At 36.4% G+C, this 11,063-nt stretch overlaps 2 protein-coding genes across 6 annotated transcripts; both read left to right on the forward strand.

Moving 5' to 3' along the window:
* Positions 1-380: 380 nt before the first annotated feature.
* LOC130711805 (uncharacterized) lies at positions 381-3,412 on the forward strand. Its single transcript, XM_057561549.1, has 2 exons — positions 381-1,272; positions 2,720-3,412. The coding sequence occupies exons 1-2, from the start codon at positions 484-486 to the stop codon at positions 3,131-3,133; spliced, it is 1,203 nt and encodes a 400-aa protein (XP_057417532.1). The 5' UTR covers positions 381-483; the 3' UTR covers positions 3,134-3,412.
* Positions 3,413-3,974: 562 nt separating this feature from the next.
* Positions 3,975-7,988, forward strand: LOC130715058 (uncharacterized). 5 transcript variants are annotated; one of them, XM_057565055.1, is made up of 16 exons: positions 3,975-4,166; positions 4,377-4,449; positions 4,558-4,646; positions 4,763-4,874; positions 4,988-5,113; positions 5,561-5,665; positions 5,949-6,032; positions 6,109-6,224; positions 6,337-6,438; positions 6,519-6,638; positions 6,736-6,792; positions 6,901-6,967; positions 7,056-7,109; positions 7,193-7,267; positions 7,345-7,400; positions 7,709-7,988. In XM_057565055.1, the coding sequence occupies exons 3-16, from the start codon at positions 4,627-4,629 to the stop codon at positions 7,710-7,712; spliced, it is 1,098 nt and encodes a 365-aa protein (XP_057421038.1). In that variant the 5' UTR covers positions 3,975-4,166; positions 4,377-4,449; positions 4,558-4,626; the 3' UTR covers positions 7,713-7,988. The 5 variants fall into 5 exon arrangements, with proteins under 5 accessions (XP_057421038.1, XP_057421036.1, XP_057421033.1 ...); XM_057565053.1 differs by having other exon boundaries at positions 3,981-4,166; positions 4,555-4,646; positions 7,365-7,400; XM_057565050.1 differs by having other exon boundaries at positions 3,981-4,166; positions 7,365-7,400.
* Positions 7,989-11,063: the final 3,075 nt, after the last annotated feature.

Consider the following 11,063-nt stretch of genomic DNA (forward strand, 5'->3'; position numbering starts at 1 on the left):
AGAATGGGTGAAAAAGAGTGAGTAAGAACGTGCAAGGGAGGTTATGGAGAGGGAGGTTACTAGGGGTAAAATAATATTTTTACAATATAATTAAATGATGGTTTTGCTTTCCATTCTTTCCATCCAATTTGGGGGGAACAAATATGAAGGTAACCAATGGAGCATGATGGAATTTGGATCATTACTTACCACTCCCGTCCATCATATTTTAAATAAAACAAACAATGGAATCCTCCTTCCTTCCACTTCACTCCGGTCCACTCCTTCCCCCTCTCTCAATCCAAACAGACCCTAAAACATGTGGCCTATTCTGATTTAAAAAAAATAAAACACGTGGCATATTCCCATCTCAAACGCTAAACATACTTATTCTCCTGATTAATCCCCTTTTACCCGTTCCTTCGTTTATCTACTGATTCGCGTCTTCATCTTCATCAATTTAACCTAAATCTCTGTTCCACCCCAAATCGAAAACCCTAGATAATGGATCTTCTGAAGCAGGAGCTTCTCAAGAAACGCCAATCCCTTGCCGAAGAAACCGGCGGCAAGAAATTCTTCAAGCGCTCCGAGATCCAACAGAAACAAATCCAGAAACTCCGCGAACAAGAGAAGCGCGAATTGGAAGCCAAATCTCTAAAACGCCCCTCCGATACTTCCGCCACCGCACCATCCGCCTCCGCCTCCGCCTCCGCCTCCACCGACGCCACCTCCACACCCACCAACGAGCAGAACATCGACAACCTCGTCCTCCCTAAACAAGAAGTCATCCGCCGCCTCCGCTTCCTCAAGCAGCCCGTCACCCTCTTCGGCGAAGACGACGACGCCAGGCTCGACCGTCTCAAGCACGTTCTCAAGACCGGGCTCTTTGAGGTCGATAGCGATATGACTGAGGGGCAGACCAACGATTTCCTCCGCGATATTGCTGAGCTCAGGAAGCGGCAGAAGACCGGGATCATGAGTGATAGGAAGCGCCAGAAGCCTGACGATGGCGCGGCGGAAGCGCGAGAAGGCGGTGATGATGATGATCTTAGTGAAGGGTCCAGTGGTCCTGATGCTGATAAGGATTTGAAGCGGATGAAGGCGAATTTCGATGAGTTGTGTGATGAGGATAAGATTCTGGTGTTTTTCAAGAAGCTTTTGAATGAGTGGAAACAGGAACTGCATGAGATGCCTGAGGCGCAGAGGCGAACTGCGAAAGGGAAGTCCAATGTGGCAACGTTCAAGCAGTGTGCGCGTTATTTGAACCCCCTATTCAGGTTTTGTAGGAAGAAGGTAACTATCCCTTTGCTCTTAGCTTTATATGATATGCTTTCTTTCAAATTTTATTCATATTGATCATTTGGGTAACCTTCCATGTAATTGAATTGTCATGTCCTAGTTTAATCATGAGAGTATACTGTGCATTTCTCTGGAAAGTGAAAACTCCATTGATAGTTAATCTCATAAATCGATAGTATGTTAGTATTTGGCTGAATAGCTTATAGAGTAGAACATACTATTCACAGAAACAGATTTGATCAGTAGAGATATGAAGTGACTTTTTTTTGTCATGTCATGTATGGTGTTGGCAAGAGATGGGAAAGTGAGTTTACTGGATTCCTTTAGGTAGTTTTCCCTATTCCTTGGTTCCTAATGGATCGGTTGATTGATGTGACCAGCCCTTCTAGAGGGATAAGGCTTCATGTTGTTTTTGTTGAAAACTTGAAATTGGGGAAGAGGTTTGGTATTTGTATTTTTGGATGGTGTCTTGGTTGTGCTAGTGTTATTAAGTCTTGATGTCATTTCGTGGAATTTGGTGACAAGGAATGAAAGTGAAATTGCACTACTGGCCCTGGGTTGATTACCCACACTTCCCTCTTCTCTCTGGTCTTTTGTTGAGAACTTTAATAGTTATACCGTTATAGTTTAGCTGAACGCCTGAACCTTTTAGCTTGATTATGCTTGATTATATTATGGTCAGTTTCTACGCAGAAAATACAACATTATGCTTAGTCATTCTATAGAATATGCATAAATTAGAGTCTAAAAGTGATAAGTTGGGGGAAGGGACAGAAGATGAGAGTAATGGATCAACATGTGTTGGTTTGTGGTGATAGGTGCTAAGGTTATTTAATTCAAGCACTTGGTTCTAAGTTTGATTCCTGGATTCATGTGTATTATGTATTATACTATAGAAAAAATACTACTGGGAAGGGCCTTTAGTGATAATACTTCCATATATTAGTTTCTCACCTATCGTGTACGAGGATACTCATGGTAACTTAGAAAAAAACACGAGTATTGGGGGAAGGGGCAGAAGATGAGATTAATGGATCAACATGTGTTGGTTTGTGGTGATAGGAGCTAAGGTTATTTAATTTAAGCACTTGGTTCTAAGTTTGATTCCTGGATTCATGTGTATTATACTATAGAAAAAATACTACTGGGAAGGGCCTTTAGTGATAATACTTCGATATATTAGTTTCTCACCTATCGTGTACGGGGATACTCATGGTAACTTAAAAAAACACGAGAAACACATAATTTACTGAACATATTTACAACCATACTGAATGAATACTTCACATACTTCTCAAAGGCTATATTCCATGCTGTTTCAAGTAAGGATTTTGTTTGAGTTGTGAGGATCCATTTATTTTTTTGATATGGTGTTCTGTTAGTGTTGCGTTTTGTGTGAAACATTTAACCAATGGAACATGTGGTAAATGATATTTTTCAGGTTCTTGGTGATGACATTCGACAGGCGCTAATGTTGATGGTTGATTGCTGTATGAAGCGAGATTATCTAGCTGCAATGGACCATTATATCAGGCTAGCCATCGGGAATGCCCCCTGGCCTATTGGTGTCACTATGGTTGGTATTCATGAAAGATCCGCCCGTGAAAAGATCTACACCAATAGTGTTGCTCACATCATGAATGATGAGACAACTCGCAAGTACTTGCAATCGGTGAAGAGATTAATGACATTTTGCCAACGCCGATACCCAACATTGCCATCTAAAGCAGTTGAGTTTAACAGTTTGGCAAATGGTAGTGATTTGCAGTCACTTCTAGCTGAAGAAAGATTGAAGGGGGGCAACCAGACATCTGAGGAGAGACTTAGGATAATGCCTGCCCCAAGAGAGAGCTAGGCCTCTGTTTTGTTTCCCCTGAAATGTCATTGTCATGTGTTATTTCTGTCTACAATAGACTTGTAATGGGTTTGACATGTTCTTGGGCCTTGCTATGGCTGCAGTTTTACAGACCAACAAGATTGCCCTTTACAGCCTGTTTATGTTTTTATTTCTGTTTCTTCTCAAGTGATTGTATAAAAGGAATGTATCTGTGAAAATGGGGGAGAACGTGTTAAATTCTGATTTGTCTACACCGGCCATTATTTTTATTCAGAGCTTGTCCCTTGTTCAAGTTCATCACGGTGTTAGTTTTTTCTTGTTTTTTCAGACCTTCCTGTCATTGTTTGTTTTGTACTGTTACAATGAGTACCTTAGTTGGTCTTCCTCCTATTGCACCTTCTTTGGATTGCCATAACTAAGGAAAGAAATGAAAAGTGTGGATGAAAAGGAGGATTTAGTAAGAAGAGTGGGGTAAAAGAAGTAACTCTTTGTGGCTCTACACAAGAGTCATGCTTTAAAGTTGTGGGTAATAAGCAGATAGGAGGTATGTAAAAAGAAGATTTTATAAGCTGAAAAAACACAACAATAATGAGTATCCAGGTTACAATACTAGTAATAGAAATAAAGAAGAAAGAGAAGCGAAAGAACAATTGAATTGTCTCCTTAAGTTTGGATGAATAAAAGGAGATTTATTCTAAAATAAAAATACTAAAAATTCAAAAAAGAGTGTTGGTCAAGAATGTTAATGGAAATCTAACAACACTCTCCCAGGATTTCTTCTCAAAAGTGGGAAGATTATATAACGTGTTGGTCCCACATAGTGCTCGCCCCCCCCCCCCCCCCCTCTCAGTTAGGACCAAACGCACTCAACTCTTGTGAATCTCTCTCTCATAGAGACTTGTTATTTCAATCATCCTATAGTATTTCTTGTATTAGAAAGAAAGTACCTCAATGTTATTAAATTGTGGAGCTTCTAAGCTGTGGATCTCATATGGTTGCGTAACTTCTTTTGTCAAAGAGACCAGTTAAGTTACTTGCGGAGGTTATTGGGGTAAAGGCACATGCATATCTTAGTTATTGTTAAATTTTCCAAACAATTGTTGCTTTCTTAATTCAGCTCCTTGTGCTATGTTTCTTAGATTACACTTCTAAGCTCTGCTTTCTAATGTGTTCATTCTCCCGCAATTGTCATCTTATATGCTGGGAAAACTTCAATAGAATCTCATGATGATATGTATGTTGCTATTCCACTTGAGTTCAGGAAGCGTGGAACACCTTCATAGAACTAGAAGTAAAACAAAACTGATATAATACATGAGTGTTGTAATGCCAAGGTATAATATTTTACTCTCATACCATGTTATTTTCATATGGTTGTTTTCAATTGTTTCTGGTTCCAATTATTAATGCTTCTGATTGTATATTCTTTGCACCTTAAGCAGGTCTTGTATTCATTTAACAAGTATCTTGGTTTCTTATATGGAGGAAACAATCAGAAAATATTGGATATAATGGGGACCTATACTCGCAGGTCTAGCCTCTAATCTTTGGAGATAGCCAATTTTGCTGTTCTGTCTGTTCATTAGAGGTTTAGCATATGCTATAGTAATTCATCTGAAGTGTCATTTGCATCTCTTTGGGCTGCAGGTTTACTAAGAGAAAAACAAATGAAAGCATGAAGAGTATTGTGATATTTTTCTTTGGAGGATTTTTTGGCTTAATTATAGGAGTTTCACTCCCAACGTTTTCTATAACAAAGGTGCGGAAATAGAGAATCTTCTTTCTTCTGTACCTCATGCTTCAGTGAACTTTTGGAATTTTGATGATACTTAATGTAATAATGGAACTCTGACGGTTCTTAAAAATTTTCAGCTGAATATCCCTTCCAGCCTGCTTCCCTCCATTGATCTGTCTTGCATTCGGGGTAGCAATGCGTGGTCTTTCATGAAGAATGATAACAGCACCTCATCCCAAGATCAGTTACTAGATGACACAAGGGTATGCTCCTTATCCTGTCATTCTTGTGAACGACATCAGTAGTTCTTGGGTTTGTTGCTGTGACAGGGTATTCATATTAAGTAGAGCGGAAATTCAGATCCTATGAGCAAATAGAATGCGGAAGTAATTGGTTTTAGATGGAATTAGAGCTGTTTACTTTCCTGACCAAAATATTATCCAAATGTAAGGAAGAGAATAAGATGTTACTAAAATTTGCCATGCCTATCTGACAAAAGTGGAAAAGGAAAATTGAATATTGGAAAATAAGGATCAGAAGGCCTCTTGCTTACTTTTTTACTCCTTATCCCCTTGTTCTTTTTTAATAAATTATAATATATCATTGTTGAAAGGTTTGAGCTGTGATTTTATATGTAATATATGAAATATGACTTGTTCAAGTCTGTATGTATGATCAGACAATTACTACTTGTTCATGATTGTGTGCAGATTTGGGTTCCAACAAATCCAAGGGGTGCAGAAAGATTAGCTCCAGGGATTGTTCAAGCACAATCGGACTTTTATTTGCGCAGATTGTGGGGTATTCCCAGTGAGGTGAGTATCATAATACTGTTTATGTGCGCAACGTAGCTACACCTTCCAAAGGTCGTATGAAAGGGTTGTCTAACTTACTTCACGTGATCAATATATTAAGATTCTGTTAAGCATTATGCTATAGTGACAGAAAACCTGCTTATCACGCATTTTCCTTCTAGCTTTATTTTACTTCTTTGTTTTTAGGATAATCTTAACTTTTTTCCTCTAGGGGTACCTCTGATATTTTTGTTTTAGTTAGGTTTTCTATATACAGAGAATTTGATTAAGTTGCTACTTTCAGGATTTACCCTTTAAGCCAAAGTACCTTGTGACCTTCACTGTCGGGATTGAGCAGAAAAAGAATATTGATGCAGCTGTGAAAAAGGTTTCCTCTCTCTCTTTCTCTTTTCTTAGGCTTGTGGTATGTGTCTTTAAACTACATATGCATTTCACTTGAACAGTTTTCAAAGGACTTCACAATCCTTCTATTTCATTATGATGGCCGAACTACCGAATGGGATGAGTTTGAGTGGTCAAAACAAGCTATTCATATCAGCATCTACAAACAAACCAAATGGTAAAATTCCTCCGCTTACTCAAAAGTTTTGGATGACAAATTTTCGTGGTGACATTTATTGTTTAAATTGTTTACCGAACACAGTGGTCTATTTTCTTATTCATCCTATTAGGTGGTATGCCAAGCGGTTTCTGCATCCAGACATCGTGGCATCATATGAGTATATTTTCATGTGGGATGAAGACTTGGGAGTTGAGCATTTTAATGCAGAAGAGTGAGTGTTAGATATGATATATATTTTCTCAAAGTTTTAGCTTTGGTTTTGTCTTATAAGACCCCTAATTTCAACTGCAGATACCTAAAACTGGTGAGGAAGCATCGCTTGGAGATTTCACAGCCTGCTTTGGAACCTAATAGTATGAAAGCGGTGTTATGGAATATGACAAAGAAAAGAGAAAATAGTGAAGTTCACAAGTAAGAAATGGGAACGCCGCATAGTTTTATACTTGTGTTAATTGTTATGTAAAGGAATGTGCACTTATTGACTGCTAAATCCTTTGATTTTTATTAGAGAAGCAGAGGAGAAACCAGGGAAGTGTAAGTACCCACTTCTGCCTCCATGTGCAGCGTAAGTTTCTGTTAGTACTATTTTTTCAATTTTTTCTTTGTTGAGTACAAATTTTTGTTTTATTTATAGCTCTCACACCATGCTGTTTCTAATTGTGTCTGAATGCAGGTTTGTTGAGATTATGGCTCCAGTCTTTTCAAGAGATGCATGGCGCTGTGTGTGGCATATGATTCAGGTTCAACGGTTACTCCTTTATGTTTTTCGTTTCAGATATCATTGAGTAATTGTTGATGGCTTCTAATAAATTGTGATTGTAATTGCAGAATGAATTTGTTCATGGCTGGGGTCTTGATTTTGCTTTTAGAAAATGTGTTGAGGTAAGTCTATTACCTGATTACTACTTCAATTATATGCTATGTAACATTTAAATTATACTAAATACTTCCTATGATATGTATAGCCTGCTCATGAGAAGATTGGAGTTGTTGATGCTCAGTGGATTGTTCACCAAGGCATTCCCTCACTAGGGAACCAGGTAACTTTCTTTTTTCATGATTCTTTCTGTTACATTTGACGTTAATTTTTTTCACTCAAATGCAGCTTTATATTCAGTTTTCTTCTTTGCTTTGTAGGGAGAAGAACAAACTGGGAAACCGGCATGGCGAGCGGTATGTTATGCAAGTTTCATGATCAATAGTTGTTTAGGATCCTCTTTCTCCATCATATATGTTGCATTTTGCTTGAAAATTCTTCTACAATTGATTTTAAAGTAAAAATTAATTATGGGGAGAAGCTTTTGTTAGTCTGAATACCATAATTGATTCTGACGAAAAATAAGCTGATCAAAACGTGCTATAGAATTGTTAACTTAAGGCCTTAACTTAATTGATCAAGAAGCTGTGTTATCATATAGTTTCTTTCATGGACTTTGATTCTGTGATAAGTATGTTAATATTTACATGGTAATGGTGGGCAGGTGAAAGAGAGGTGTGGCATGGAGTGGAGGATGTTCCAAGGTCGGTTGACAAATGCAGAAAAGGGTTATTACAAGTCCAAGGGAATTGATTTTTCTGACTTGCTTGTTCATAATTAGGGGGAAAATGGTCAAATTCTTACACAGCCATTGGCTTCAGTTGTTTTGTATTTTCACATTAACTTTTTATATTTAATCTCTTGAAGGTTTTGACACTAATTACTTGAGATATGAGACTACATATATAGAAACACTCAATGTGAAGAAAATCATACTTATTACTTACCGTCGAACTTATGTATATTTGATAATAGTGAATAAATACAAGTCCAATTAAGACAAGTTCAAAACAGAAGAAAGCAGCAGAATCCTTTACAAAATCTGATAAGCAGGTTATATAATCTTTCTAATTTTTTCCTTGTGTATATTTAAGTCATCGACGCGTTTGAGTTTCGTGAAATATCTTGATTCATTCAGAGTCAAAACACACAATTTTCTATAATATAATGTATTATTCATTGTTATTATTTTACATTTCATACTGCAATCTGTCAAATTTCACATCATCTGAGGACTTAGAAGTGAAGATGAAAATTAAGGGGTGAGTTTTTCATGAAGTTTATTTAAACAAATCTCATCCCAAAATCTTTCACCCATTTTAACAAATGCATCAAATTAACCAACCAAAACTAGTACATATATGATGATAACTTTGCACTTGAGGCCCCTAAATAGATAGATATTAGAGGCTCAAACATCCTTCATTTTTGACATGAGCCTTGCTAACTCCATTCTCTTGTGCTCATGCTGAATAAAAGCCTCAGCTTCTTCATTCACATCTTCATCAGCATTCTGATAACTGAACCTGGGACCTTGTCGAACAGCCCCAATATTCTCGGTCATGCGAGTCGTCTCGTAGTCGGTTCTGAAAGCCACACGATCCTTTTGATGATGATGATGCTTTGGATGTGCTGCAGGTTGCTCAAGTACATTGATTTCGTACCAATTGTAAGGATATGTGTTGTGGTGGTGTTTGTGATTTTGGTATGCCATTTTTGAGGATGTTTTATCAATCACAAGTTTATCTAATTCGTTTCAGCTTCAAACTATTTATAGTTTTCATTGTGCATGAGGTTGGTTAATAGAGAGGTTATGGTTATTCGATAGTGATAAGAGTGAATCTAATGTCAATTCAGCAATTTGATATTTTCTACTGCAAGATGCGGAGCATTCAGAACATTTGATTAATCAAAGATTCGAACGCCACCATTGAATTTTGTTCAAAGGTAGAAAAGTGCGCATGAAATTCGATTCGATTCGCTTCCCTATTTAGAAGGTGGGCAATGTACTTAGTATAAACTCATCAACAAAAAGTTGTTCTAGAAGTTAGTTAATTCTGCACGTTCTGATTGAGTACCATTGGTTGAATCTAAAAGGTGATAAAGTTATTTGTATAGAGAACTACTTATATGAAACTTTTAAAGCATTAGGGTCACTCTGATTGATGAAAATGTTAGCGGCACACTTTTTTATTTTTGTTCCAAGACATGTATTCGATGTGTCATGAGGGACATGAAATCTCTCAGCATACTGTATTAGGCTAACAAAGATATACATATTTTAACCGAAAATCTTAAAGATATTGAGTTTGCGGGTCTTACTTCTTATATATTCTTCAATACTTTCACTTTCATAAAAAATATTAGACTTCAAACTAACTGTTTCTTAACAGTTAACATTCTCCCCTTCAAGTATGAGTTACTACATTATATTACCATACTCCATGCTCCCCATGAGCGGTAGCTACTCGTCACCATGGTTGCACACTCAACTCTAGTGTCAAGTAACCAGAGTTGCGTCATGAATGGGGCATGAAACACACCAAATTGGGCTAACAAAGAAGACTCCCAAAAGACAAACATCATATCTTAACTCAACTATAAGGCAATGAGTTTGTGAGTCTTATCTTAGTTACCAAATTCGCTCTTACCCCCATGTACTGCGCTCCAACTTGTCTGTATCTGTTCGCGAAGCTAGCGTTCCAAAATTTATGAAGCCATGGAAGCGGAGGATGAAGAGTGAAGACATTCAAACGCACGAAAAAATGAAGACAGAGAGTTCAGGCTATGTGCGACACTTTATGTTAGGAAGAAGTAGATAAATGACGTATAGGTATTAGGATTTTAATTGAAGTAACAATTTTTTTTTTGCAATGGGCCACCACCTGACCAAGTTCTACCTTTTTTGTGCTTTTTTTTTCTTTACAAGACAATTGGGCCTATTAATTCCTTTATACATAATATAATATAAATATAGACCGATGAAACCTATGTAAATATTGGACCAAAAAAAAAAAACCTATGTAAATAACAATGATATAAAACTAACAAAAAATATTTATTAAAATTTAATAATAAAATAAATATTATAACTATATTGGTATATCTATTGCAATAGTTATAATGTGATTTTAATTTTAATTTAGTTGAAATGTCTAGCATATTCAAATGACGAACTGACTATGTATATCTTCATCGTACCACATATTTTACATGTTGTGTACTCATCCTGGAACATATGACAAACACAATAACTATAATGTGAGAGTGACATTGTATCAATATTTAAAATGCTAATTCGAAGCTTGAATATTAAAATATGTTATTTAATTTTCGTCCAGACAAGTACAAATTTCTGACTCTGCCCCTGTTCAAAATCACACTTGATTTTCTTAACATTGTCCTCCAAGAGAAGTAATTATATTGAAGCAGGAAAGGTCCACATCATATTGAGACTAGTTCTCCAAGTGAAGTTTTTTACATCTCTAAGACTCAAACTTGAGACATTTTATAAAAAGAATTAAACATATACTAAACGTTTGTTAGAGAGGTATCTAAAAACATATAAGAATTATATGTCACAACTATTAGCATATTATCATAGTTGTTGATTCATTTAGTGTGGCAATATAACTTATATAGTCTACCTAAGAATTCTCAATGAGCAAATGTCCATTTGCCAAGCTTGAGATAAAAGCTACAAAACAAATTTTTTTTTTTTATAGGCAACAGAGATATATTGAGAAAAGAAGTACAAGGGGTACTTCAACCCAATACAAGGAGGAAAGAGATAAAAATACATATACAATAAGGTAACAAGAACCTCCAAATAAAAGATCCCACCTCCAAATAAAAGAACCCACCACAAAACAATTAGTCTTTGTCAATATTTTTAAAATTAAAAATAATAAATAATAATCTTAGTACCTGGCTGTGGATTAGGATATACACATATCACTTCGCACGATTTCCATTGACTCTATATCAAATTTATTGAATCATTTTTTCTATAAATATAT

This window comes from Lotus japonicus, chromosome 4 (genome assembly GCF_012489685.1).
Source record: "Lotus japonicus ecotype B-129 chromosome 4, LjGifu_v1.2".
Classification (NCBI taxonomy): Eukaryota; Viridiplantae; Streptophyta; class Magnoliopsida; order Fabales; family Fabaceae; genus Lotus; species Lotus japonicus.